Source organism: Lentinula edodes (genome assembly GCF_021015755.1).
Source record: "Lentinula edodes strain Le(Bin) 0899 ss11 chromosome Unknown C8R40scaffold_54, whole genome shotgun sequence".
Taxonomy (NCBI): domain Eukaryota; kingdom Fungi; phylum Basidiomycota; class Agaricomycetes; order Agaricales; family Omphalotaceae; genus Lentinula; species Lentinula edodes.
In genome coordinates this window covers 1-25,900 of record NW_025764360.1, presented here as the reverse complement: position 1 = coordinate 25,900, position 25,900 = coordinate 1, and the positions used below count along the sequence as shown (strand labels likewise).

The 25,900-nt window shown below is 46.3% G+C and overlaps 13 protein-coding genes across 13 annotated transcripts; 6 read left to right on the top strand and 7 right to left on the bottom strand.

Moving 5' to 3' along the window:
- Window positions 1-74: 74 nt before the first annotated feature.
- Window positions 75-879, bottom strand: C8R40DRAFT_1130278 (thioredoxin-like protein). The gene is made up of 3 exons (XM_046229164.1): window positions 743-879; window positions 672-688; window positions 75-621 (listed from the first exon to the last, which is right to left on the bottom strand). The coding sequence occupies exons 1-3, from the start codon at window positions 767-769 to the stop codon at window positions 180-182; spliced, it is 486 nt and encodes a 161-aa protein (XP_046080543.1). The 5' UTR covers window positions 770-879; the 3' UTR covers window positions 75-179.
- On the top strand, window positions 743-2,246 carry C8R40DRAFT_732336 (uncharacterized protein). Its single transcript, XM_046236021.1, has 3 exons — window positions 743-1,341; window positions 1,401-2,045; window positions 2,102-2,246. Exons 1-3 carry the CDS (start codon window positions 994-996, stop codon window positions 2,102-2,104), a joined length of 996 nt encoding a protein of 331 aa, XP_046080542.1. The 5' UTR covers window positions 743-993; the 3' UTR covers window positions 2,105-2,246.
- Window positions 1,973-3,533, top strand: C8R40DRAFT_732443 (uncharacterized protein). The gene is made up of 3 exons (XM_046236023.1): window positions 1,973-2,045; window positions 2,094-2,538; window positions 2,597-3,533. The coding sequence occupies exons 2-3, from the start codon at window positions 2,388-2,390 to the stop codon at window positions 3,412-3,414; spliced, it is 969 nt and encodes a 322-aa protein (XP_046080541.1). The 5' UTR covers window positions 1,973-2,045; window positions 2,094-2,387; the 3' UTR covers window positions 3,415-3,533.
- Window positions 3,534-3,745: 212 nt separating this feature from the next.
- C8R40DRAFT_997967 (uncharacterized protein) lies at window positions 3,746-6,999 on the bottom strand (the record flags this gene model as incomplete). The annotated part of the gene is made up of 14 exons (XM_046236796.1): window positions 3,746-4,137; window positions 4,216-4,503; window positions 4,565-4,631; window positions 4,691-4,734; window positions 4,789-5,188; window positions 5,246-5,277; window positions 5,326-5,430; window positions 5,490-5,724; window positions 5,784-5,902; window positions 5,956-6,034; window positions 6,093-6,189; window positions 6,420-6,593; window positions 6,654-6,707; window positions 6,761-6,999. Coding segments are annotated over 14 exons (2,325 nt in total), but the record flags the coding sequence as incomplete, so codon positions are not given.
- Window positions 7,000-7,192: 193 nt separating this feature from the next.
- On the bottom strand, window positions 7,193-9,351 carry C8R40DRAFT_732152 (mitochondrial carrier). The gene is made up of 12 exons (XM_046236020.1): window positions 8,927-9,351; window positions 8,796-8,870; window positions 8,738-8,742; window positions 8,639-8,687; window positions 8,413-8,461; window positions 8,258-8,360; window positions 8,164-8,204; window positions 7,998-8,108; window positions 7,879-7,948; window positions 7,743-7,823; window positions 7,474-7,633; window positions 7,193-7,364 (listed from the first exon to the last, which is right to left on the bottom strand). The coding sequence occupies exons 1-12, from the start codon at window positions 8,946-8,948 to the stop codon at window positions 7,348-7,350; spliced, it is 783 nt and encodes a 260-aa protein (XP_046080539.1). The 5' UTR covers window positions 8,949-9,351; the 3' UTR covers window positions 7,193-7,347.
- On the top strand, window positions 9,160-9,636 carry C8R40DRAFT_1059250 (signal recognition particle, SRP9/SRP14 subunit; the record flags this gene model as incomplete). The annotated part of the gene is made up of 3 exons (XM_046225250.1): window positions 9,160-9,231; window positions 9,283-9,351; window positions 9,403-9,636. 3 exons carry the CDS (start codon window positions 9,160-9,162, stop codon window positions 9,634-9,636), a joined length of 375 nt encoding a protein of 124 aa, XP_046080538.1.
- Window positions 9,637-10,008: 372 nt separating this feature from the next.
- On the bottom strand, window positions 10,009-11,178 carry C8R40DRAFT_1059331 (uncharacterized protein; the record flags this gene model as incomplete). The annotated part of the gene is made up of 5 exons (XM_046225256.1): window positions 10,009-10,049; window positions 10,104-10,192; window positions 10,249-10,351; window positions 10,410-10,966; window positions 11,015-11,178. The coding sequence occupies 5 exons, from the start codon at window positions 11,176-11,178 to the stop codon at window positions 10,009-10,011; spliced, it is 954 nt and encodes a 317-aa protein (XP_046080537.1).
- Window positions 11,179-11,589: 411 nt separating this feature from the next.
- C8R40DRAFT_1130261 (uncharacterized protein) lies at window positions 11,590-15,341 on the bottom strand. The gene is made up of 12 exons (XM_046229163.1): window positions 15,250-15,341; window positions 15,070-15,200; window positions 14,855-15,012; window positions 14,201-14,797; window positions 14,049-14,155; window positions 13,836-13,993; window positions 13,693-13,779; window positions 13,548-13,640; window positions 13,349-13,495; window positions 12,453-13,295; window positions 12,334-12,403; window positions 11,590-12,283 (listed from the first exon to the last, which is right to left on the bottom strand). Exons 1-12 carry the CDS (start codon window positions 15,302-15,304, stop codon window positions 11,835-11,837), a joined length of 2,895 nt encoding a protein of 964 aa, XP_046080536.1. The 5' UTR covers window positions 15,305-15,341; the 3' UTR covers window positions 11,590-11,834.
- Window positions 15,342-15,432: 91 nt separating this feature from the next.
- C8R40DRAFT_1176604 (ornithine carbamoyltransferase 1) lies at window positions 15,433-16,779 on the top strand (the record flags this gene model as incomplete). Its single annotated transcript, XM_046232542.1, has 5 exons — window positions 15,433-15,816; window positions 15,870-16,312; window positions 16,371-16,524; window positions 16,574-16,647; window positions 16,701-16,779. 5 exons carry the CDS (start codon window positions 15,433-15,435, stop codon window positions 16,777-16,779), a joined length of 1,134 nt encoding a protein of 377 aa, XP_046080535.1.
- A 338-nt stretch (window positions 16,780-17,117) lies between these two features.
- Window positions 17,118-19,731, top strand: C8R40DRAFT_1176603 (glycogen synthase; the record flags this gene model as incomplete). The annotated part of the gene is made up of 8 exons (XM_046232541.1): window positions 17,118-17,558; window positions 17,627-18,106; window positions 18,154-18,220; window positions 18,271-18,466; window positions 18,519-18,858; window positions 18,917-19,369; window positions 19,427-19,506; window positions 19,575-19,731. 8 exons carry the CDS (start codon window positions 17,118-17,120, stop codon window positions 19,729-19,731), a joined length of 2,214 nt encoding a protein of 737 aa, XP_046080534.1.
- A 266-nt stretch (window positions 19,732-19,997) lies between these two features.
- On the bottom strand, window positions 19,998-21,288 carry C8R40DRAFT_1176602 (NAD(P)-binding protein; the record flags this gene model as incomplete). Its single annotated transcript, XM_046232540.1, has 9 exons — window positions 19,998-20,084; window positions 20,144-20,151; window positions 20,214-20,307; window positions 20,365-20,447; window positions 20,508-20,555; window positions 20,621-20,686; window positions 20,746-20,886; window positions 20,935-20,980; window positions 21,031-21,288. The coding sequence occupies 9 exons, from the start codon at window positions 21,286-21,288 to the stop codon at window positions 19,998-20,000; spliced, it is 831 nt and encodes a 276-aa protein (XP_046080533.1).
- A 472-nt stretch (window positions 21,289-21,760) lies between these two features.
- On the top strand, window positions 21,761-24,219 carry C8R40DRAFT_1176601 (uncharacterized protein; the record flags this gene model as incomplete). Its single annotated transcript, XM_046232539.1, has 2 exons — window positions 21,761-21,915; window positions 21,972-24,219. The coding sequence occupies 2 exons, from the start codon at window positions 21,761-21,763 to the stop codon at window positions 24,217-24,219; spliced, it is 2,403 nt and encodes an 800-aa protein (XP_046080532.1).
- A 238-nt stretch (window positions 24,220-24,457) lies between these two features.
- C8R40DRAFT_1059333 (Septin-domain-containing protein) lies at window positions 24,458-25,900 on the bottom strand (the record flags this gene model as incomplete). Its single annotated transcript, XM_046225257.1, has 7 exons — window positions 24,458-24,580; window positions 24,628-24,887; window positions 24,944-25,136; window positions 25,194-25,311; window positions 25,365-25,713; window positions 25,772-25,823; window positions 25,879-25,900. Coding segments are annotated over 7 exons (1,117 nt in total), but the record flags the coding sequence as incomplete, so codon positions are not given.

Below are 25,900 nucleotides of genomic sequence, written 5' to 3'. Positions count from 1 at the left end.
GTGCGATATACATTAGTACTTATACCTATTGTTTTCACTTAAGTTTTCCTGTCTTTGCTTCCTTCATTCATACTTAATCTTCTGTTTTGTATTTATAATAACCGTTTTGGTTTGCGCTATGTATATAAAAATAATACACTATTCCCCGAAACGCCTCAGGGACGAAAGGTAGGAGGGAACTAGGAGAACCAACCTTTGGGCCGATCAACTTCCTCTTCCTGGGGCAGTTCGCCATCTCTCTGCTTCCGTAGGGTCTCCAAAATACTTTGAACACCTTCCACGTCGCCGATACTGACTCTTCCTTTTGTCCAGTCCACTACAATAGGCCATTTCATGACGTTTGGGTTATGAGCTGCAATGTTATGTATTGCAGATGCTGACTGAGGTGCTTCTGATCCAGAGGGTGTAGAAGGATGAGCAGAAAGGAAAACAGAAAGAGTAGAATTTGGGGAAACATAAGACATTATGGTTTTGAGCTGATCCGGTGTCGGAGGAGCCTCTACGACCTCAAGCTTAAAATCCAGAGGGGGGGATGTAGATTTCGTGGGAGGGTATGGTCCAGAGACGGCTGATCTCAGCATGTTCAAAGCCTTCTGGGACGAAGGCGAGGAAGGATGATGACTTGGGGAGTTTTGGGTTTGAGTAACTTCTGAGATGAATCAACTGCTCACAATATTGTAACTTCGGTCTGAATAAGAATAATCTCAGCAAAGCTCATCTGCTGATACGAAACGACACTTACCGCTGCTTTTCGAAACGCAGAAAACATGATGATGGTGGCTCAAGAAAGACGCGCGATTATCCCAGCGCTTATCCTCTCCGTTATATACCGCTGCTTTGATTCGTCTTTGGCTTGAGTCTGCCCACACAGAAGGGCCGAGTCTGCCCACACAGAAGGGCCGAACTCATTGTCCGAACCAATGGAGGCTCAACGTGTTCTCATTTCTATACTCAGTTAATCAGGATTATTCTCATAATTGGATCAGTTTTCGCATGCATATCGTACAGTATATATGGAGGAGAAAATCGCATCTTTTCATTCCATTGGCCCAGTGTAACATCATGGACGGTGAAACCGAGCAGCCTCGTCGTATTGCTCTATTCTCCCACCCTCGCACCAACTCCAATATGTTTACAAAGCTCTTCGCGAGCCAGCCGGATATTGTGCAACATACATATCCCTTCATGCCTGGCTACATGTGGGGGCCAGACCGACGACTAGGTTATAAATCGAAGGAGGTAGAAGACATGTATGCAACTTTGAAGAGCAACTATGACACCCTTACCACCCAGCAAAGTCTGGATGACTTGCAACGAGCATTTGGAGAAACGGAGGCCCAGGTGATGATACTTAACATCAAAAGTTTAGATTGTTCACTGAACCTGTCTTACCATGTTAGGGAAAGATCCCTTTGACCAAGGAACATGTATGCTTCATGATCCATCCCAAGGTTATTGCCAAGGATCTGGCGGAATATTCATACCCAGAGTATCCTCTTAAGCCCCTGGTTGATCATAAATACGACACTGATTCTCCTTCGGCCCTTGAGAATGCAGATACGGCCATCCTCACGAACCCCACATTTGTCCCTGATCGTTTCATGAACACCCTCACTCCCATATTTATCATCCGCAATCCAATTCGTATGATCCCTTCTTGGTACAAAAACACCTCCGAGAACTTTGGTGCGACGACAAAGGAAAGCGAATGGCCGTTCACTGCAACTTTTCATTGGTGTCGCATTCTTTACGATTACTACGACAATTACTTCAAAGCTCATCCACGGCCAGGATACCCGATTCTTCCTTTAGTTGTTGATGGGGACGATTTGGTGCTTCACACTGAGGACATCATGACACAGTTGTGTGATCACATCCATTTAGATTCCAGCGCGGTCAAGTATACGTGGGAGAGCGGTGACCCGTATAGCTCCTGGCCTGCTGCTGCTGCTCCTGATGATTTGAAGACTCCTGCCGTCAAAAAAGTCATTGATGCTTTCGGTGGTAACGTTGCTCGATCTACTGGTGTAATTAGAGATGCTGAGGTACGTTTGGTCTTAACCGCTCTTTCAAGGTTCTCATGGTACCAACAGAAATACAGTAAACCTCTCAATCTTGACGAAGAGGGAAATAAGTGGGCGGATATCTGGGGAAAGGAGGTTGCAGATGATCTAGTTGAAAGCGTGAAGAAGGCAATGGTGGATTATGATTATATGTTGCAAAGACGTATCCGGCCCACTAAGAACTGAATAGTGTCTGAAGGCGTACTTATTTTCTCGAGTTTTTTCAATCAAAGAGTCTGTATGTAGCTGTATGTATCTAGCGCTTATCAACTTACATATGTAGGTCACGGTCAGCGTAACCGCTTATCCATCAACATCTCATTCATGCCTGGCTCAACTTCGACTGCTAGGATGAATGCCGCACCCATCTCCTCTGATTTGAAGCCCCTCCCTCCACGAACTTTGGCGGAAGTTCGAGACCAAGTTGCACAAGAAATTGCTGTGCAAATGGTGAATAAGGCGGAACTTCTCGACGGTAATTCCTTATACCAGTCATAGTGCCAATGAATTTTTATTCAACTTCAGCAGTGAAGATGTCAAGATTGGTGTTATGATGACTTTTTCCAAAAGTGACGATGCAGGATTCTTGAAACAAATCGCCCAAACTATCAAGGAATGCTGTCTCCAGGATTTTTTGTTCGCTGTTTACACCACGGGTCCTCCCATTGATTCGAGCGCCAACTTTGTTTTCTTATGTGGCTCCGCAGAGGATTATGTTCAGAGAGCTGTTCTTTTGACCACCTCAAAGTTTATTGGGCGAGTTCTGGGGGTTCGAAACGAGCCCGCTTATACGTCCTTCATATCTGTCAAGGATGTTGGATATACATCTTACGACGAGAGTGCTTTATGGGACGTTGTACGGAAATCTGCTCAACCTCCAATTGATCCTTTAATCCCTCCTCCTGGATCGAGAGGCATCGAGAAGATTCTCTCAGATGCACGCGCTAAGCTCCAACGTCTGAAATCAACGGAGGCATACGAAGAGTTGTGTGAACCCGAGGTCGGCGCACCTACCTTCCTCGTTGATATTCGGCCTGCAGATCAGAGGGACGAGGAAGGTGGCATCAACGGTGCCCTGGTTATAGAACGAAATGTTCTGGAGTGGAAATTTGATCCTCGATCGCATTCGAGATTGAATATCGCAGATCGTTATGATCTGAGGATCATCGTGTTCTGCTCAGACGGAGACTCTTCGAGTTTGGCAGCATACTCACTTCAACAGCTCGGATTGCTGAACGCGACGGATATCATCGGAGGTTATCGTGCTTGGAGAGATGCTGGACTGCCGGTGGATATACCTATTCGTACGACACGTTCTGTTTCATCTCTGCCGGGGCAGTCCTCGGTTTGACCTCCCTCTCTGTGTCGATGGTCTTGTCGTAACTCGAAACCCCTAATTTAGGATGGAGACCACATTGGAAGATACAATGGAACATTTACTATATATACACAGGAGCAGGCAGTCCATACATAAATACACATCAGAGGAACATGTATAGGTAAAGATACAAAATATAGCAATTAAATCATAACATTCACGTCTCAGGTGGTTCTTTTGTCTACCTCCGTTCTGGATGCAATTCTCACAATTAGTTCGTCCCACTGTTTTCGTCTGCAGTTGTGGTATCTTGCGAGCGGCCGGCTCTGTCTGCTAAGAGATTTCCAGGCTTATCAATCCCTCCTAATGGTGTACTCTTGAAGCGCGCCCCCTTTGAGGGAGTGGCTCTCAAACTGACGGATCCGGCAACAGGTACAGCAACTAGACTAGCGCCGGTGGAGGCTGCGAGTAATCCAGGAGATCCCGAAGCTGAAACCCCAATTCTGCGCTTCCGATCCAACAAGAAGGCTTCGAGAGAGGGTGCAGGAGAAGCACTGCGGGACCCGGGTGGGATAAACTGAGCTGCATTCGCTACTTTGGCCACGGGGGACAAGATCGTCGGCTGGTAAGGGGGAACTTTCGCTAATTTCTCACTAGTAGCCTCCTCAGCAGGATTGTAAGCCGGCCTCTCATCGGAAGAAATGCTTGTCGGGGGTGGTCCCACATCATACTGTTCAACAATGATTGAAGGGGGCCCTCGAACAATACGCTCTTCTCCGGCGTATATTGAAGTGGGTGTACGTGAATTCTCCACGTTTGAATGAGAATTTGTACGAGGCATGGAAGGGGGAGATCCATGATCGATAGTCGCATTAGGAATTGACAAATCGTTGTACGAAACGGTATCGCGCGGACTAGGAGGTGCACTTCTCGACCTCAGGAAACTCAGCCCCTTCAGCGACAGTGGTTTGAGGGTCGGTGGAAGAGGTTTATTCATGGCAGCAGCATCATCTCGGTTGTCAACAGCATGAACAGAACTATTAGCCTGTGCGGGGGGGAGGTATGGATCACCATGCGCACCCTCAGGGTCGAATTCGTCGTAAATTTCTTCTCCTATGAGCTCTGCGATAAGAAACAAAAAAGTCAGGGCAGGAACGGTCCATATCCATGCCGCTTCCCATACCTTCGAGAACGTCTTCTAAAGTGATGATGCCGAGCGGGCTGATTGCAGGATCAAATCCTTGAAGGAACTGTTAAACCGTAGTTCAATGGAACTGTCTTGTTATACATGTTACTGAGGAAAATTTACCGCCTCCGCCCCCTCTTTGGCTAGTACTGCATCAGCCGGCATACCTTGGGTGGAGTCATAAGATACAAGTGGAATCCATATGAACTATCGCCACGTACTTTGTTCAAGATTTGAGATAGAGGCCAGTCCAGCTGCAGCTCTGGATAGCTGAAAACTTGACCTTCGGCTTTTTGGTCGATCTTCGTTATCATCGATTGGACATTTGATATGCTGATGAAGGTCAGCAACGGTGAGACTTGCAGTATTAGGATCTGTCGCTGTATTCGATCTACTGACACTACGACTAGTAGAGTCGTCGGTGTGTTCGCCTTTAAGGGTATCCTCGCCGTCTTCGGAACGTTCTTCGATGTTCTTTATCTTGCGCCTTCGACGAAACTTCTTCTCAAACCTAGGATCTTTCTCCTTTTCATCATCACTCGAATCGGACGAGTCACCCATGACTCGCTCTCGGAGACGCTGAGTCAAACTATGCTTGACTGCTTTCTTAACACTCGCAGCCTACGTACCGAAGATTCTGTGAGAGGCGCTCAGCCAAAAGATTATAGCACGGCAAACCTTTTCGCGACTGAACCTACTCACGATTGCCACTGGAAGTAAAATAAGCAAGCAGATGAGAGTTAACGGCATTAGCATACTGTGTGAGCGGCCCTCTTGAAACTTATCAAGGATACCCAGCAAGGATTCATTCTGGGGTACAAAAAACACTTTATTCAAGGGAATTTCCCGGAGAGGCACGGATTCTATGAAAAGGCTTGAGTAAAAAAACAAATTGTCAAAAGCGGGGGAAAAATAGACGAACTTCGGGGGTCAAGCAGAACACATTGCTTTACTAATAGAATGCCTATGATTCTCCTCACTACCTGAGTTTGCGCTCTGCCTCTTCCCTTTGAACCACCTTCCCCGTGCAAAGGAATTTCGAATTTTTCATAAACAGGAACACGACTATGACCAGTCATACATATTTTCTTGAGAAGATCATAGTCGAGTTCCGAGTCGATGGAAAGCATGAATACGTCGTTGATAGGTGTCATCGCCTGTGAAAAGGATACTGAGTACCGGTCGTTCAAAATATGATATCGAATCGTTTACGGACCTGCCTTACAACCTTTTCTTGCAAGTCCAATGTTGCCCCGATAATTGTAACCGTGTCAGTCTTTAGATCACCACCATGCGTCGCCATAGAGGAGTGCATGGCAATAAGTTCTTTGAGTTCTGTTATAGTGAACATGAAATCAGTGAATGTAATGCGCAAAACTCATTCATACCAGCTCTTCGGTAAATAATCCCATGGTGCGGACCCAAGACAAATTCGAGAAGCTTGGCCACAGGCCATGATACGATACCCTGAGATGATGTCAGCTTGGGTGCACTGAGCCACACTGAGAGAATATTTAGTACTCACCAATACGTAGATGAGAGCCTTCGTAAAGCCGGCCATCTTGGCTCCCAGGTACAAACCATGACGCGTGAAGAGAGATTGGGGTATGATCTCTGAAAATCTGAGAGAAAAAAGTTCACCGTTATATTCCAATGGTACTTGAAAAACCACGCTGCTCTGCCGCCGGATTCTACGCGCGTGACGTCACAGCCGACAGAGCACTTTGAAACTGAGCATCATATATAAACGCGTCGCCGCTTATATCGTGCAAACTCTCGTAGTACTCAGACTCAGCTTTCCAGCGTGGTATGACATAGGCATCATTACACCAAAATCAAAAAAAAAACTCACATAACAATCAGGATAGTCGAGACGACAACTGACTGAACACCACCTCCTAGGACAGGAGTCGAAATTATAGGAAGGGATTCATTCACGATCATGTTGGCCAGAAGTAGGGTGACAAGAAGTAGATGTCCGTTTTCGCGTATGGGTTTAATTTTACTTGCGTATTCTCGCTGTTTACTATGGCCAGGATATGAGCTGAGAGTAAATAAACAATGTCAAAAAACGTGTAAGACATACGGTGAACCACTCATTGCCAATACGTTCAATTGAATCAAGTCCAATGAAAAGTAACTGGCCCAAACCAAATGAGTCCAAGCATGAACTTGAGTAACTTCATGGCCTACCCTAAGGTCAAACCAGCGAATAGACCAGAAAACCCTACCAGTAACGGAATGAGGATGGCGAAAGCAATTCTCTGATGGATATCTTCAGGTTCTCGTTTCACAATGCTCATGCCACCATTAAAGGTCTGATCGTGTGGCCATAATTCGTGAAGCAGATTGAGGACATGATGCGACACAAGTGGAAGAGAGGTGCACAGTAGCCGAGAAGAGGGTCTGTGAATCAACGGAACAGGGACCATTCGACGTGAGTGTTATAGAGAGCCACAGCATAGTGGGAAAAATGGCAGAGATATGTATGCGCCACGCGTCAGAGGACCTCGTGATATGTTAATCTCGATTTTTGACCACTGAACAGTGAACATTCATGGCCGTCGAATGTGGCGCGCCAGCGGTGTTACTACTATACAAATGAGTTTCGCTCACATCAGACAGTGCCAAGCATGCCTGCTTCTATTTCCTAGCAGACAATAACTCAATTCAGTAGAATAATTGAACATGAGCTAAATAAGATATAAATGCAAGGTGTTCCCAAACCGTTTTCTGAAAAGTTCCTTGTCGTACAACATTTCTGCATATTGTAAACGTCTCTATATGTACGGCGGGCCTAGGGCTAGGAAAGAGTAAGTGTTACCCACAACCCTGAAAGATCTCGAATCAGCACATACTTTGTCTAAATATCCCCAGTGTAAACTCTACTACTAGTAATAACACACCTCCTCCGGGTGCAAGTCGCAAAACCTTGGGAACAAAACCTTTGTACAATGCCCCGACACCTTCTTCTCTTGCGATAATAGCCAGGGAAGGATAAGTCCAGTCGTATTTGGGAGCAACACCAGGAATCCTTGGCGCACTTTGAATGCGCGATTTAACCACCTTGGTGGGCCATGAGTAAACTTGCATAAAATTAGTAGCTAACATGACTCACGTCAAACCTGGGGAAAGATTTAGTAGAGAAAAGTCAACGCAGAAGCGAAATGTTGACTAACGGTGTATTTATCATTGTACCTACAAAGCCACCCACAGCACCAGAAATGAAATTGTTGAAGAGCGTTCCTTGTTGCGTCTAGTGAAGCAAACTATGAGACACAATGGCTGGTTATAGACGTAAATCATTTCACCTTTGCCTCAGGAAGCATGGCGCGGACTTGGAAGATACATCCAAAGTAACCACCATTCCACCATATGTGTCTGCATATGGTATGAGTCAAAAAGCAGCACACGAAAATTGGGAATTGACCTCCAAAATGTCGACTCCATGCCATTATACATTCCGAGAATGCCCTCCTTTTTGATGATTTGTTTGACGACATCAATTGGACCAGCATAAGTACTGTTCTTATCCTGCAACCTAAATAGCGGGGTTTCGGCATACTCTTACACATGGCGAAGGCAAACGACGGAACCTAATCTTGACCAACTCGAACGGAACTACGACGAAACTTTCCTACGAGTTATTGATGAAAATTGGGCAGATTCGCCATCGGAAGAGTAGCTCACTGTGGCGCCCGCGCTACATCCAGTCAATATGGACAATTGTTGTGTCATCTTTTTTTCTCCAGAAAGGTCAAGATAGGTTTTTCCCCAAAAGTCATTGGCAGCACTGTTGAGTCGTTAGAATTCTGCTTTCGGGAAGAGTCGGTTGTGCGATATACAATTTGACGGCACGCTTAGGAGCTTCTAGCAGAAGGGGGGGAACTAGACCTGTGTCGGCCGCAGGTATTAGTGATCTTGTAAATCGCGATATAAAATTGTGCACCTCTGTAAAGCCTTCCAGCACTGACAATGCCATAGTGAAGTGGACCAGGACTAATGAGATGTTGCTCGCGTGATCGAGGAATACGACGTACCCTTCTTCTTTTACAATGTTTCTGAAAGTGCCTACAAAGCCTTGCGACTTTTCGGTTGAAAGTTGCATACGCGTTTTGACCTTAGTAAACTTCTTAGAAACAGTCGTTGAGACGCGTTGGTTACACGTACGACATCTACACAGATATAAGGGGCAATTTAAAAAATATTATTTTTTGGCAAAACTTACCGAGGGGATAAAAGGTCAAGATTTCGGAAACACCAGCGATGGCACCAGCAGCAAAGTTTGCGACGAAAGGAAGAGCTGAGAACAATTCGTTCGGAATGATGAATCGGAATGATATAAGCACTGAGACTAACGCTTCTTGGGCTGTTCGGACATCGAGAATCGAGAAAATTTTACCGAAGCCTTGCTGGGAGGAAGAACGAGGTAGAGGAAGAGGGTAGAGGGAATAGCGATGTAGGGAAAAGCAGATCGCCTCCATTCGGATCAGGATCCCGATACAGGTCCACGTGTTGACCGGTAAGCAACGTTTTAGACTTGAAAACTGACGACGAGCTCGGTCACTTTCGGTCACTGGCTCAATGCTGCTATGGTATATATAAATTCCTGGCAAGAGTACCAGGATGCGGCAGAGGCCTTGTACAAGAAATCTCCCTTCAAGGTTTGTTACTTCCCTCCCGGGATCATCTCATAAATCATTGATCGCTTGCAGACTCGTTATTGCGTGAAATGGAAGTCATCCGAAGGAAAGCTGGTGCTGAAAATAACTGATAATGTATCGGTGCGTACCACTCTTCGACTGATCACTCTTATCCTCAAGCTTCTGCCGTAGTGTATCAAGTTCAAGACTTATTCATCGATATATCTCAATCGATTTGAAGCTCTGAATATTTCGTTGATGGAAAAAATGCAGAACAGACGAGTTGTGCAACCAGATCCTCCGCCTTCTGAACTGGTTGACCCTCCTGCCCGAAATAGTCCTGGTCCAACATCGTCTGTTACGACCGCTGCATCTGGACCCACATCTGGAGGTGTAAAGAAGAAGAAGGCGAAGAAGAAGAAGTAAGATGAGGGACAATAGTAGCGGACGCTTAGGTTGTGAGCCTGACGTGCCAGTCGTTCCAGTTTCAATGCCTGCTCGACAGATTTGGGATGTAAAACCTGTTTCCCATCGATTCGAGATATCAATCTCAATTGACAATTTTACGGTTTGAGAGACTGGCGTATGTTGAGAATCTAATGAAGCATTTGAATATGTGATATGGTTTTGATATGGTCCTGATATGTTCTCTGAAGACTGTTATTCAAGTTTTTCATGCTCTCTCTCTCGCCAACGTCCATTCACTTTTGGGAAACTACAGTCACAACGTTCAAAATTCATAATGCCCTACATTGGCTATAGTGTCATCGACGCTAAACGGCTATTGAGACTGAAATTTTACTCTGGTCCTTTCGTAGGTCGGTAATAACGTTCCATGGCTACAAAAGGAAAGACTCAAGAACGGATTGCTTTTCAGAAATTGTTGCACTTACCATTTGATATATACTGGGAAGCAGTCAATGCCCCGTATTTTCCCGTGGGCCCTTCAATTCGGACATGGGGACGTGGCTGGTTGAAGTAGCTGTCCAAGAACCCGGTGCTTAACAATGTTCAACAACGTTAGTAAGGGATCCTTACGCTATGCTATTTCTTGCTTTCAAATTCCCGTTGGGTCCAGGTGCCTTGACACGATGATATAGGCTCTTGAAACGGTCGTCGCTCCATGCCATCAACATATCACCTAGGTATAGTTTATTTAGACTTCGCAGCGAGTTCGAAAATCCTAGAATTGAACCTACCAATGTTGACCGTGATCTCGCCCGTTCGAGCAGGGACAGCGGTCCATTCATCTCCTAGGGCAAAACTGGTATGCGCCTCTCGCCCGGGGCACACTTCTAGACCATCTCCCCCAGTTTCTTGGAAGAGCAACGTGAGGACGTCAAAATCGGTGTGCGCACCTGCTCTCCATTCAGGCATTTCAGATACTTTGCCAGTTACATCGTGGTATCGCAGTAACCGCATCGTGGAAAGACAGTCCTCCAAGCTCAAATCATGAGCTTCAGAGAAGAAGGACGGCGGAAAACCAAGGGCGACAGCGAAGAATGATAGGATTTTCATTGATAGGTCTTGACTGCTCTCCATGAACTTCAGGCACGTTTCATGAAATTGCGGAATGTCAGACGAATCATTTGGCCAATACTTGTTACGCCGAAAATACTGCAGCTGCAGTGATTCTTTGGGATCCGCTACACCTGTGGAGGGGCGAATCTGGGCGTTCTTCTCCCAGCCGGAATTTTGTTCGCGAATGAAAGGATAGCGAGCTTTGATTTGGTCGGGGAGTGCAAAATATTTGGTACTGGTAAGATTAGATCTGTTATGACTTCCCGCCTATGGATGAACGTACGACAGGGCGAACATCTCCTCGATCTCTTGCTTACTGGGCCGCTGCTGGTCGACGAGAATAAAAAAACCAACATTTTCAGCGGCTTCGATGAGATCTTTGCCAATTTGATACCTGCGCGTGTCGAAATCACGCAAAGAAATGCGAGGAATTTGGCGGATGTTCATGTTTGGGTGCAAGTACGGGATTGCAGAACTTCTATATATTCTGGGATCGGGATAACTTCCGAGGGCCATCCGTCCCCTCCGTTTCTCGATCACATTCTTACGAAAGATAACCAAGAAGCACCGGCGAGCGGCAGGGACCGCTACCCAGTCAATGGTCTGGTTTTATTGTTATTACATTTCAGTTGTAGAGCGAGCGAATGCGTCTGAACTAACATTAACAATATGGCCGTATTGGGTTCCAGTGCCCCTAAGAGTGCCATTGACAAAAGCATCTACAGTAAAATAAACAAAATTAGCATACATTGTAAACACTACAGTACATAGAATAAATAAAACAAAAGACCGTTTGTCAATCTCATAGAAGAGAGAATAAATCGTAGAGGCATGTAGAAGTAAGTTTACAAAATGACTAAAAAGTGTTTACTAAAATACACGTGGTGAGCCATTTGATCGCAAAATCAAAAAGCTCGCTCTAGAAGACCCTTCAACCTCTAAAGAGGTAGCGGGAATAGCATTTCAATAGCGAAATATTCCTAAATAGATATAGGAGCATGGAGGAGCATGGTCGCGTAGACTGGTTAACATTGGATTACTTGAAATAATTCGAAATAGGCGATACGAGGCTACGAAAGAAGGAACCTCGAAAAAATGGAATTTCATCTGCGTTTTCGTCCTTTGAATCCCTTGAACGCATCCTCATCTGAATCATCATCTAAAATGATGGGCTTCTTTGACCTCGCAGCTCTCCGGGATTGCCGTTTTGTCAGGTCCAATGAGGAGGGCAAAGTCTGGTCCACTTCTTGAATTTCTTCAATATCTGAGAAATCGTGGTGCTTCGCGTTGAACGGGTCGTCGTCGTCGTCATCGTCATCCAGAAACAGCGGCTGTGATTTTACTGATGATTTAGTTCCGCGTCCCGTCGCAGCTTTCTTGCTCCTAGCTTCCGAAGATTTCTTGCGAGCTTTGAGAGTGATTTCATCGTCTGAATCGTCGGCCGAGAGGGGTCGACTTTGGGAACGGAACGGTCTAGCTCCCTGGGTAAAATCTTGATTCAAACCACCTAGATGAGGGTTTTGAGTCAGATTAGAGAGATCTTCTTTCCAATCTATTGATATTTGAGCATCCCATCAAGCCTTATTATGAAGTACATCTCACCCCCTTCTAAATGATCAGCATTCTCGCTAACCACAAGCTCTATTTTCCTCGACTTTGGCCGAATATGCTCCTGTGAGATGATTATCAAAATGAATCAAAGACATATTATAACTGCCCACGCGGTTGAATTTCTTGAAGTTGGGCTGGCCCCTCCACTCTGGATTATTTGCAGCAGCTCGTTTATCCGGAAAGCGATCTTTGTAGACATCCATCTCGACAATGACCATGAAATTTCCTCGAATGTTTCGATCATTACCAAAATCATCCAAAATGGCCCATTGATCCTCGGGGTTTTCTTTGCTGCGATCCAATTCTGGCTTGGAGATTTTCAATTTGTTGAACTCCCGGTCGAAATCGTCTTCAGCCTTTTTTCCTCGCTTAGTGGAAGTCACGGCCTTCAAGAAGACAGGGTCGGTATCGGGTTTGCCAGGAAGTGCACCCGAAGCCTTCACAATTTTCGCAGTAGAAGACGGCTTCTGTGAGCTGGGTTCAACGGCATTGACTTTTTCGATGGCCCGTTTCTTGGAAGGAGGAGCGGCAGAGCTAGATCGAGATTTGGAAGCTGTCGGTGAAAGCGCCTCCTCAACGCTGATTATGTCATCATTGTCGGCGGCTATTTTCCGCTTTTTGCCCTTGGGGTTCGTAGAGCTTGAATTCGTGGTCTGAGATTCCTGAGTATCTTCCGATATCGTATCTAATGTCTGATGAGCAGTGACAGTAGTCTTCCGAGAATTGACACGGGTTTCCGATTGAGTTTGTGTTTGTGATGGGGGTTCGTCAGCGACCGGAAGCTGACTCATGAGGACGTCGGCTTGCTCTGGATCATTGGTAGCTTCAAAAAGAGCTTTGAACTTTTTGAGCACAGGCTCTTCGGAGGGCTCGCTGGCAGCTAAAGAGCTGGATTGAGCACTATCTCCTCCGTGGCGTCTCTTCAAATTCGATGGACGTGGGGGTACGGGCGCCTTTTGGTAGAGTGAGTTAGTGAAGGTTGATATTATCCTTTTGAGCAACGTACTGTCAAGTCCAGAATCATGGGTACAATGGGAGCTGGAGAATCGGGTTTGGATAGATCGGAAGCTGCTACAGCTGCATTTATGATGACTGATGAATCACCCAAACCTGACAAGACAGGGACTCCTGCTTTCACCCTGCGTGTGAGAGGCTGTGAGAGAGATGAGCGACTTCAATGAAGATACTTGATTCAACGTGCTGACTTTGCGGGGTGGCGGGGGTTGATCATCTTTCACCTGAGTTTCTGCAGGTTGTGAACTGCGCGCTTCCGATGGGGCATTCCTGCGCGTAAGAGGCTGAGGAAAAGTGATTTAGTCTAGAGGTCACTGCACATAAAGTTCCTTTTACTTTGCGAGGCGGTGGAGGTGGATCATCCTCCAACTGAGTGGTTTGTGAGTTGGATTCTTGGGAGGGTGCACGCCGCCGAGTAAGAGGCTGGGTAAAATACTGTGAGTTTGTTCCTTTAAAGTTGTATTTAATGAGCTTCTGACTTTATGAGGTTGAGAAGTAGACTCCTCAGATGGCTGACGAGACGGGGCGCGTCTCCGGGAAGCAGGTCGTTCTGCCTCAGGCTGGGGTGGAGGTACGGTCATCTCATCCGGTATGGAATTTGGAACACAATCTGGGAGAGGGGAGGAACCACAGTCATCTAGTTATGATGCTGATAAGCAAAAAAAGGAACGTTGAAAATCAGGGCGCTCTACCTTTTCGATTTTGAGAGTTATCGTCAACTGGAACCCGAAATATGGCCGTATCCGCATTTAAGACAGCTTGTATGAGATCCAGAGTCGAGAAAAAACGTTTATGGTACCTAGAGGAGGATGAACGACCGTAATTGACAAATAAAAGAATGTACCTAGAAGCTTCCTCGTACAAATCTTGCCAACCGGTCTCCCCAAAGGCAGCGGTGACGGTTGCTTGATCAGCTACTAAAACCAAAACTGCATCTTTGGCTGTTCCTCGTTTCAACGCTTCCCGCCACTTCAAGGTTCCATTAAAGACGCAAAAAGTCTGTATGGCCCCTGAACCTCTCGCAACGAACTCTCGAAGAGTACTATCAATGTCATTGTCCTTTTCGGCGACGCAGAGGAAGCGATGACCATGAAAAAGCTCATTCCTCCTCTGATCTGGTTCCCAAATACTGAAGTTTTTATATTGATGAGCCAAGGAAGGGGAGAATGCCGGTCGATACTTTGAAAGTGGAGGTGGAATGTAGTCTTGAGTGTTAGATTTGTTACAGAGCTCAATGACCTTTTCCAGCCATTCGAGCTTGACAAAATTACATCGAGATAGAAGCGACGTCCCGATTTCAGGGCTGAAGGAGTACGCGCCTATAATATGATAGTCTACTGAAGGATGTGGGTTTGTGAGGGCGCTGATGCCCAAAGAAGCGCAGGATGAGATAATGGAAGGGGTTGGATGTGATATATAGCATGTGAGCTGCCAAGTGACACTGAGACGGAAGAACATTCAAAAAAGTTATCATGAATAAGGAAGAATTCAGACATACAGCACCATGATGCCATTAGCAAGGCCAAGTTCGTCACCGGACTGTAGGTCCATAGTTGCTTTGCTATTGAGAGCAACCAATTCTCCATTTCGGCGGACCGACATTATCTTGTCTCTTGGGTTGAAAACCTGTAGTGTAGGTCTCTTTTCGGGATCCCGCTGGATATACGGTGGGTTTGAAAGTGTTTGTACGCAAGTGCAAATGAGGGTACTCACAACATCTTCCAGTGAAAAGTCTCCTACGCTGAGCACGCAATGCTCAGCCGAAATCTTTTTGCTGTTGATGATGAGTGGTTGATTCTTTCTGCCTATGGCAACATTGCATCCTGGCTTCAGAACCCTCGATTCTGTATAGCAAGATTAATAAGGTGATAGATTCTACACACAGATGCTCACTAGTTTCTGTAGCTTGAACTGGGTCTTGATCAAAGAAACCTTGTGCTATCCACATCGTCGATGTAATTAATTACAATGGTCGTTAATGCTTACCACGTGATTGAGACGCGTTTTTCTTCAGAAATACTGTGACTCAGAACCTCGGAGCACGAGTCGACTAACTATTCTTTCCTTCCTCGTCTCATGGCCGCGAAACAACATCTAATGACTTTGGCGGACCTTTCAGTCCCTCAAATTAACCGCCTACTTGCACATTCGCTTTATTGCAAGCAAATTTCGAAGCCATGGCTAGAGCCCCAATCCCACAAGCCTACGAAAAAAACGCAGCTCAGGATGCCTTCGCAATCTCTCTTTAGTAAGACCATCGCGCTGCTCTTTTCGAAAAGAAGCACGCGAACGCGACTGGCTGCAGAGACAAGTGTATCTTTGTTAGGTGGCAACGCGCTGTTTCTCGGAAAAGAGGACATTCAACTGGGTGTTAATGAAACACCTAGGGATACAGCGCGTGTAATTGGCGGGATGACTGAAGGAATCTTTGCTCGCGTTGGTGCACACGAAGAGATTGAGGTGGGAACGTTCTGTTTTTTGCTAGTGGAAAGGCTGAAATAATCAGTGTCCAGGAGCTCGCAAGATACTCCCCCGTCCCGGTCGTTAATGCATTGTCTTCTCTGTGGCACCCCACTCAGATACTCGCGGACCTTCTCACTCTACATGAACATTCGCATCTCTTTGCAAAACCCGACTCTCAGGCTGATAGTACTTTAGAATATAAAAACATGCAAACCGCTGTCAAATCGCGTAAACGCGAGAAAGTTATGTCTCTACCAGAGCTTCGTCCCCTCACTATTTCATATATTGGGGACAGTGCAAATGTTTTGCATGACATGCTTGTGACTTATCCACGACTCGGTCACTCGCTTAGGGTGGCTACTCCATCCAAGTATCGGGCTCCCCCTGAAGTTTGGAAGCGAGTAGAAGAGCTCGGATGTGACAAAGGTATCTGGTGGGGAGAAGATCCTAAAGAGGCCGTGAAAGGAGCTGACGTCGTGGTGACTGATACTTGGTAATTGGTTTCAGTCGTTGTATCTTTCTTTGTGCACTGATTCTTGCGCCCCTCCTAGGATCTCTATGGGACAAGAAGCGGAAAAGGCACAGCGGCTTCAAGATTTTCAAGGATACCAAGTTACAGAAGCTTTGTGTCAAGAAGGAGGAGCTAATCCCGACTGGAGATTCTTGCATTGTTTGCCGAGAAAGCAAGATGAGGTTGACGATGAGGTAATCAATCCTTTCCCATTTCCCGAGTTTTCTCTGACCTGATTTGCAGGTCTTTTATGGTCCCCGTTCGCTCGTATTTCCTGAGGCAGACAATCGAAAGTGGACTACCATGGCAGTATTTGAGTAAGTGGCACAACCATGTATCTAAATTTGCGCGATTCTGATTCATGTTGAAGTTTATTTTTTGGGAGGTGGGATATCTCCGCCGACTCTAGCAAACCAAAGCCAAAGTCATCTGAAGAGCAAAAAAGCTGAGGCCGTTTGACAGCTTGGCAAACCTGTATTGGTCGATACCACGTTATCGATGAACTTGTTACCGTATGAAAAGTTGTGATCACTACCTCTCTAAACTAGTAATGATCCGATAAAACACATGAGCTTCATTGAAAACGAGAATACCTTGCAGCGAACATAGTACATACTAGCGCCGTGTATTGAGATTCTAATTTCTATCTACATCTGATCGAAAGCTCCAACTTACGAACGTTGCAGATATATCGCTGAGGTAAGCAATTCATGACGTCGACGCTTCTCCGTTCCTGGGTTGGACGTTGATAATAATTTCGCATCTTGTCTTCAACCACCACTCTCCAATGTCGGACAAACGCGACGTTCGCAACTCTTTGCTCTTTGAATGTGCCTGGGAAGTCGCCAATAAGGTCGGCGGTATCTATACTGTCATAAAAACCAAAGTTCCCGTCACCGTCTCAGAGTATGGCGACCGTTATTGCCTTATTGGACCCCTCAGTTACAAAACCGCGCCAATGGAGGTAGAATCCGAAGAACCTACAGACCCTCATCTCGCTGCTGCACTAGACTCCATGAGATCCCAGGGTGTCAAAGCTTTATACGGACGATGGCTCATCGAGGGCGCACCCCATGTTTTGCTCTTCGACACCGGCAGCATGTACCATAAATTAGACGAGTGGAAGGGTGACTTGTGGAACCTCGCCGGAATACCCAGTCCTCCCAATGATCATGAGACGAATGAGACCATTGTTTTTGGTTATCTAGTTGCTTGGTTTCTCGGAGACGTACGTATTAGCCCTGATATATGTTGCCTATCATGACGCGTCACCTCCTGATTCTTCATTCTGTTTAGTACGTGTCTCGTCAGTTGGATAAAGCCGTAGTGGCGCACTTTCATGAATGGCAAGCTGGCCTTGCTATTCCCCTGTGCAGGAAGAGGCATATTGACGTGACGACTGTTTTCACCACTCATGCTACGCTTCTCGGACGCTACTTATGTGCAGGCTCGGTTGATTTTTATAACAATCTGCAATATTTTGATGTAGACCACGAAGCCGGGAAGCGGGGTATCTATCATCGGTATTGCATCGAGCGTAGTGCCACGCATTGTGCTGATGTCTTTACAACGGTCTCCCACATCACTGCATATGAATCGGAACATCTCCTCAAACGAAAACCCGATGGCGTAGTTCCGAACGGTCTCAACGTAGTTAAATTTCAGGCGATGCACGAATTCCAGAATCTCCATTCCACGAGCAAGGCGAAGATCAATGAATTTGTACGAGGCCATTTTTACGGTCATTATGACTTTGATCTAGAGAACACACTTTATGTGAGTATCCATCTTTTAATCATCTTTTGGAACTCAAAGTCTTTCAGATGTTTACTGCAGGTCGTTACGAATACCGTAACAAGGGTGTTGATATGTTCATCGAGTCTTTAGCCCGTATGTGCTTTTATGCTCACTCTTTTGTATCGTACTGACCGGCTTTCAAGGCCTCAACTACCGCCTTCAAAAAGCTGGATCAACTGTGACTATTGTCGCCTTTATCATCATGCCAGCCGCAACGAACTCGTACACCATCGAAGCCTTGAAGGGCCAAGCAGTAACAAAACAACTCCGCGACACTGTGACAGAGATCCAAAATCGCGTTGGAGCCCGTCTATTCGAGCATGCTGCCCGTGTTCATGGGTGAGTCACAGCATACCAATCGCTCCGACGCCTATGCTGAAGAAAATCATAGTGATCAGACTGTCGCTCCCACTCCGGAAGAATTGCTTTCTTCAGAAGACCTTGTACTTCTGAAGCGCCGAATCTTCGCACTCAAACGAAACTCACTTCCTCCAATCACAACTCACAACATGGTCGATGATGCCAACGATCCCATATTGAACCAGATAAGAAGGGTCAAGCTCTTCAATCACGACCATGATCGTGTCAAGATCGTCTTCCATCCTGATTTTCTGAACTCAAACAATCCAATCTTGGGCCTAGATTATGAGGAATTTGTGCGCGGCTGCCATCTTGGGGTTTTCCCAAGTTACTATGAGCCATGGGGATATACCCCGGCAGAATGCACAGTAGTGGGTTCTTCGGTCTTCCCTTTTTATTTTGAACAAAACTCAGTTAAAGTGACTCTAGATGGGAATTCCAAGCATTACCACGAACTTGTCTGGTTTCGGCTGTTTCTTGCAAGATCTTATTGAACGTCCCCAAGATGAGGGTTGTTATATCGTCGACCGTCGGATGAAATCTGTTGAAGATTCCGTCAACCAGCTCACTGACTACATGTTCTCTTTCTGCAACAAGACGCGTCGTCAACGAATCAACCAGCGCAACCGTGTCGAGCGATTGAGTCCTCTCTTGGATTGGAAGAACCTTGGAATTGAGTATAGTAAAGCCCGGCAGTTGGCGTTGCGGAGAGCATACCCAGATCAATTCTACGGGCCGGACGGTGAACCTATCGTTGATGCGGAGGGAGAAGAAGATTATTTCGGTGGTGGTGTTGGAAGAATGCCTCCAATGAGTGTTCCTGCCAGTCCGAGATTGAGGGGTATGGCAACTCCAGGTGATATTGGCACGTTGACAGAAGAGGTGTGTTTCCAAACCAATTGCATTCAGAGTCACGGTCCTGATCTGTGAAATGTTTAGATGCAGTCTTTGAAGACCAGCGATTATCGAGGTTATGGTTGGCCTTCATCGGCGGAGGACGAAGAAGACTCTTATCCTTTGTGAGTTTCCCAGTCACTTTCTTTTTGGAGTGGAAAGTTCTGTTCGCTCATCGCTCCGATGTGTATAGCCCCCTTGTGATGAAAGTTCGTTCCAGGGCTGATTCTGTAATAAGCGGAGCTAGTACTCCAGGCGGGGGAGTGTTCAATAGCCTTACTGAGCGCGATCTTCAGCAGGCTGACGAGGCTCTTAGCCAAGTAAAAGGGGAGGTCAATGGTACGCATTAGAGACCAAGTCGTGAAATCCTTATGTATACCAGCCGACAATTTCTCGCGTTGTCTTATCGAAGTACTGACTTTGGATGGAATGGCATGCGCATGAGTGTTTGTATGTACGAAAAAAATGCGAGATAATAGAATATTTCCGTCAATTATAGTAAAGATTTACATATGTGCATGTTCCGTGGAAGAAGTGCGCAATTGAGAACGACGAGAAAGACAAATGACGGTAGTAGCATGTCGCAATTAGACGGCGGCTTACATTACAGTTTAGATTAGTTTGTCCCATCCATGTCCTCGCCAGTTCCATTTCGTGATTCATTTATAGGAGAAGATATTGCTCTATGCCTATCTATGCCGATCTGGAGCAGTGGAAATAGATCAGGAGGATAAAATGATTGTGTACTGTTCAAAAACGTACACATTGACCTGTTTGTTTGGATGCGTAAGCAGATAGTGATATATTAATAGTGTGAATAAAAAGTCCGTACCAGTAATGTAGTGCGCCTCTTCGGAAACGAGGTAAGAAACGAGATGAGCGATCGCTTGTGGTGCATTGCGATGGGCCAGAGTTCCTTCCTCAGGCTTTGAAGGCCATCATTACACTAATGGAGGGGTACAGATTCAGGCTGGAGGGCTCACCCTTGCTGACGATTGGATATATGAATTATTACTGTTCAACATCGGGAGTGTTACTTCGGGATTGGCCTCGTGGAAGATCTGGCCTGCATATTGAAAGAGGTTGGTTGGGTAGATAAGGAGGTGGGAAAGGAAAGGAAACGAACGTGGGGCGTAGGAATTTACAGTAATGCCGTGTTCATGCAACTCTAATGCTTTATGTGGTGGCGCAATGCGCATGAATTATAGGTGTATCATTAGGAGATGTTGAAAGACGTACCAGCACTTTCTGTTAAACCACGGACGGCAAACTGAGAAGCGGAGTAGGCGCTCATGAAAGAACCACCTGAGTTGTTTAAATTTAGCAATGATTCGGGGGGAACTAGGATTGGGAGTCATCCATACCCTTTTCCACCCAAGTAGAGGAACCTCCTATTATACGTCCTCCTTTCCGTTGTAAGATCATCTGCTGGGCGGCGTACTTGTAGCAGAAGAAAAGGCCGCGAGCGTTTACGTCGAATATCCGATTCCAGGATTCGGCGGTAGCTGTTGATGAATGAGAAAGAGGCTAGTGGACGTGGAGCAGAGACTAACTCGAAGTGAGGGGGGCAGCTTCTCGCACCGCGGCATTAGCTACCATCTGGGTGTCATTGATATTAATTCTAGTTTGTTGGAGAACAAAGAACTCACAACGTCGAGTCCACCGAGACATTTCGTGGTGCCTTCTACCAAGTTCTTTACCTGATCTTCGTCGGTGAAGTCTGCAGTTAGAACAACAGAATGTTGTCCAAGCCTCTGAATATTTCTATGTACATCGAGTAGCTGTTCTCCGTTGCGGGGAAGATCATGGACTGCGATTTTGAAGCCTTCGGAAGCTAGTCTGAGGGCGATAGCTCTACCAGCACCTTTTGCAGCACCTGTAACGAGAGCAACGCCTCTGTTGACCATGGATAAAAAGATAACAACAGGAAACAGGGAGTATTGGTGCCACTTAGCCTAAGCCTTGATGTGATGACGTATGACATTGGAGAAAGCGGGTAGAAATTAGGAATAACGCGTTTCAAGTGCGTTTTGAGCGACGTCCAAGAGCCTCCAAGAGCCTTTTTGGAATCTAAGGCGTGAAATACATCATGCTTATCGGGGCTTGCTCGTTTACTGTGATTTCAACCACAGGCATTGGGCCGCAAAAATCTCGCAAGCAAGCTTAAAGAAAGCCTGCAATTTCCAGTCAAGGTTAACGTTAAGATAGCAGTCAGAATTTAGTCAAGGATTCAGAGGACAGCTGAAAAGTCCTGACAAAATACTTTTGTGACTTTGAGTAAAGAACTGTGGGAAAGCATGGATACTTTGTCGGCAAAATCTCCACTCCACAGGTATTTCAATGTGAACACCTCTTTTTACCTTTCTTCCTTACATTTAGATGCTGCGCTCAAAGAATCCATGCCAGCTCGTTTCCGTTCGTTATGTCTCCACCATAACCAACAAGGAAGCTTTAAAAATTCACTATCGTCGTGTTGAAAAGGCTGAACGAGATGAGCGTATTGATCTGACCACCGCGCTGACTCCCGTTAGGACGTGCGTCAACATTCTTCACTTCTACTGGTCATATATTAATATTCTATGTAATCTAGATATATGGGTGGTTTTACCCGTCCTACGGATATTCGTGCTTCCCACTGGTGGCCAGGTGGTTCTTATGTTTCCGAAGGCAAACAATACGAAGAGCCTTCACCATTTGCCTATGAACCACACACCGTCTTTCTCCTCGAGTCTCGATACGATATCAAATACGAGATTGGTCGCACAGACTCACCTGCCCATATCGTCGCAGTGTGTAGAGCTAGTGACTTTGAAGCTGTTCTCGAAATGTTCAACTCAAGATCCACTCCCCACGACTGCAAGCAGCTTATGGACAATGCTCGCTGGCCGTGGCTCACACCCAAGAAACATCGGTCTATAAAATGGTGGACTTCAGCTGAAGAACGTTTGGAGGCTCTTCATGATCTCGGATACAGTCCCCCGTCTCTTGGACAGCAGGCTGTTCAGGATGCCCTTCAACAGGCTGTCCGGGACAACGATGACGAGGAGTTCAAAGCGAAAAAGGACTTTCGTCGGCATCTAGCTCAGACCGCTGCTGTAGCCGCACGTGTCTCAGAAGAACAGCAACTTTCAAATATAGCGACTGACATCAAACCACTCCAAGGGAAGATTCCCTTCGAGCTCGAGTTCGAAGATGGTACTGTTGCGCACCCTAGTGGTTTTGTCCCACCGACACCCGCAGACAAACAGTACGATCCCGAGTATCATCTCTCACCTCATCCCCATTCCAGAGTCGCCACCGAACTGCGTCGTCGACAGATGGAAACAGTCAATGAACACCATTCGGATTCTTTGGTTCCCAGAATCGAACAATGGAAAGCTCTCAAAGAGCGCAAGGATCAAGAGGGCGGACTTATGTCTACTCTTACTTCCGGAATTCTTTCCGGAGGTGTCTCCGCTGCCACAGAACCCAGAGACGCGAAAATTCCTACCGAAATTCATGGCGTGCACGATAATGCAGTCGCACAACCCATGCAACATCCTTCTGGCTTCGTTCCTCCCACCGCACGCATGAGTCGCGGCGAATCCGATGCTCGTACATCTGTCGTGAAAGGTCAGAATAGCAATTCCGGTGAGGCCCCGGAAGCTCCAGAAAGGTGGCCAACCTTCGCGTCGGGTGATATACACAATGCAGACGAAGTAAAGTCTACCGTTGCTCCTTCTGGCAGTCCTCAGAAGCATTTTCAAGATGTGTATCATTTGAGGAAAGAGTATTTCGAGTTCATTAAGGATGAGCCTTTTTGGCGTCCGTTAATTTCCCTTACTGTATCCACCCGTCCTATTGCCAAAACCCTCGCTCGTCTATCTCGCGGTCTTAGTCAGGGTAAACCATTTTACAGTGTAGTTCCACCAGACGACCGCAAGTCAAAGGCATCGTTTGCTGGTCGTCTTCGATCTTTGCGTGTCACCCGCATGCGAACTCTTGCTATTGAAATGGCTCAATTGCTCGCTGGTGCCCGTGGCGGACCTATTGGCGTCAGATTTGACGAACATTCTCGTGGTCGAGGTATCGATGGTGAGGGTTTGGAAAAGCCGATCCCTTGGAACAAGCGGGTCATTGGAGTCGGTATAGGACAGTGGTATCCTCTCTCGGACGAGCTCACGGAGAGCTTCAAGGTTCTTGCGGAGAAGGAGGTGACAGAGGTCTACGAATCTGATTTTGAAGGAAAAGACAAGAAGAGCAAATCCCCATTTTTGATCTACCAGTTAGATGACAACGGTCGCCCTATTGGCGAGGTTCCTGAATTTCCATGGCCTGCATTGGACAAGATGAACGATGATGTTAGAACAGGCGTCCAAGCTATGGATATGGTCAAGAAGATGGAACGTTTGCTTTTACGTGATCCTCCCGCAGGCAAGGTCTTGTCTATTGTCGTCGATCGTACCGATTCTCCTTCCACGCAATATACGGATCTCGTAAATGCCATAAGCGACCATCATACTCCAATCACGATCCATTTTGTTGGTTATGAGCAACCGCCTACAGAGCCAGCTGCAGGTTATGAACTTCGGGGTGGGTTTGCTCGGGAAGCGTTGAAGAAGAGAATCGACAGCTTTTACCGAGAACACACTGATAGCATTGCTTTGGCGAGGACAATGCGTATTTCCGGTGTAATCTATCCTCGCGTTGAGAGAGATTGGTCAAGAGAATTGGTGAAATCAAGAGAAGTGTACCAATTTACTCCTGATGATGAGCCCTGGACTGCAAATCTTGACACAGAGAATAGTTTAGAAGACGCAGATGCGGAGTCGGATTCGGATAACACAAGTAGAGGCTGACAACTTGATCTGTCCTTGTAATAGCATCGTACACACTGTCAACACGAGTATATTTTCCAAGAAATAAAAGAATGTATGTAAACAGCGAAAGAATGACAAGCTGAAGGGCACACGAGCGACCTTGATTCGGAAGAGCAACCAATGATCCTAGTCCAAAAGGGAACGTATCAAGTCAAGTACAGTAGTCAATGGAAACTAAAAAGTCTTGGTGGGGTATATACGAAACATTGGACATAATTTAACGCCTGCCCGAACCACGGTTGTAGCCAACTTGGAGATTGTCCAGTTCGGCTTCCAACTGCTTGATAGCGCTGTGGGCCATCTCCAGGTCTTTATTGAGGCGGTCACGTTCGGCGATAAGCTACAAGAAAGGTCAGCGGGATCAGGTACTTTCGAAGCTGAACTTACGTGTTGTTCCCATTGCCTGAATCTAGCCTCTTCGCTTTTAACTTGTTCAGTGAACCTCTTCCGTAACGCCTCCTCTTCTTCTTTGAACTTGGGGTTGTCAAGCTTCTTAACCTTCGGTTCCCCGAATTTGCGAGTCTCCATTTGTTGCTGTCTGTAATTCTCGTAGTGGGACTCTTCGGTCGTCGAAATCAGATCAAGCATATGTGTGCGAATGAGGAGGGAGCGAAGCTTTTTGAAGTCGCAGTGCGCCTCATTCTCGACTACACATTTCGAAGATAAGTTGCAAGGACGTAAGAGGAGTATCAGGTGGACGAACCTTCAGCAACACCCCAAAGGTATTCACGCCCTTTGACAACTCTCCCATCGGCAGTTTGCACATCCTCGGTCGAACCGATGATGGAAAATGGAATCGCCTCGGTCAATACGCGGGCGTGGTCGGCACCCTCATCGTCAGCCTCAATAGGAGGGGTATAGATACGGATACCTTGAGCTTGAATGACATCTCGAATCTAATAGACGACAAATAATTAGCCCAAACAGATTTTGATTGCTTTGAAAGTACGTACACGTTGCTTGAACAAGAATAAATCATTCTGGGTCAAAGTGTCCGCCTTTGCAACGACAGGAATCAAGTTGACACGAGTGCCCAGACGCTTCATGATTTCAATGTCGAGAGGTTTGAGACTGGGTAGGTAGGTCAAGACATGATTTGAACTTGATAATGTAGAGCAACTTACGTGTGTCCTGTTGGTCTAATGAAGTATAGACATGCGTGTACTCTCAGATCCGTTTTTTCAGACCGTTGAGGTTGTTGTTCCTGACGCATGTAAGCTTCGTGTTGGTCGTCGATGAATTCAACAATGGGAGACCAAGAGTCACGGTTGTTGACATAGTCGCCAAACCCAGGTGTGTCAATGACGGTGAGTTTGACCTTGAACTGCTTCTCCTCGAGTTCAGCCTTGATGATTTCGACCTCCGTAAGTTTATCCAACTGTTTGTGGTGCCGACGAGAGTAGTTTTTAGGCGGAGACAATTCAGTAGAAAAGAGGGTGTTAATCAGTGTTGTCTTCCCGAGTCCGGACTCCCCTGTCAGGTGAGCAAAGAGAGTAAGAAACGTTAGTTTACAGGACTCCCCTCGACGTACCGACGACCATTATGGTAAAATGGGCTCCGTGTTTGGCAACGATTTTGTGACGCTAGAAGTTATACCTAAGCAAGTGACATAAGAAGACAAAGTGAAGTGAAAAACACCTGGTTGGGAAGGTTGGCAATC

What these genes read in the sequence shown, in the direction of transcription:
- C8R40DRAFT_1130278 (XM_046229164.1), bottom strand. Translation starts at nt 769, where the DNA reads ATGTTTTCTGCGTTTCGAAAAGCAGCG.
- C8R40DRAFT_732336 (XM_046236021.1), top strand. Translation starts at nt 994, where the DNA reads ATGCATATCGTACAGTATATATGGAGGAGAAAATCGCATCTTTTCATT. An exon ending in TTGGAGAAACGGAGGCCCAG is followed by an intron (nt 1,342 to 1,400) that starts GTGATGATACTT and finishes TTACCATGTTAG; the next exon opens with GGAAAGATCCCTTTGACCAA.
- C8R40DRAFT_732443 (XM_046236023.1), top strand. Translation starts at nt 2,388, where the DNA reads ATGCCTGGCTCAACTTCGACTGCTAGGATGAATGCCGCACCCATCTCC. An exon ending in TAAGGCGGAACTTCTCGACG is followed by an intron (nt 2,539 to 2,596) that starts GTAATTCCTTAT and finishes TCAGCAGTGAAG; the next exon opens with ATGTCAAGATTGGTGTTATG.
- C8R40DRAFT_732152 (XM_046236020.1), bottom strand. Translation starts at nt 8,948, where the DNA reads ATGTCCGAACAGCCCAAGAAGC. An exon ending in TTCGAGTTGGTCAAGATTAG is followed by an intron (nt 8,109 to 8,163) that starts GTTCCGTCGTTT and finishes CCCGCTATTTAG; the next exon opens with GTTGCAGGATAAGAACAGTA. An exon ending in ATGGAGTCGACATTTTGGAG is followed by an intron (nt 7,949 to 7,997) that starts GTCAATTCCCAA and finishes TACCATATGCAG; the next exon opens with ACACATATGGTGGAATGGTG.
- C8R40DRAFT_1130261 (XM_046229163.1), bottom strand. Translation starts at nt 15,304, where the DNA reads ATGTGGATAGCACAAGGTTTCTTTGATCAAGACCCAGTTCAAGCTACA. An exon ending in ACTTTTCACTGGAAGATGTT is followed by an intron (nt 15,013 to 15,069) that starts GTGAGTACCCTC and finishes CCGTATATCCAG; the next exon opens with CGGGATCCCGAAAAGAGACC. An exon ending in CACCTCCACCGCCTCGCAAA is followed by an intron (nt 13,641 to 13,692) that starts GTAAAAGGAACT and finishes ACTTTTCCTCAG; the next exon opens with CCTCTTACGCGCAGGAATGC.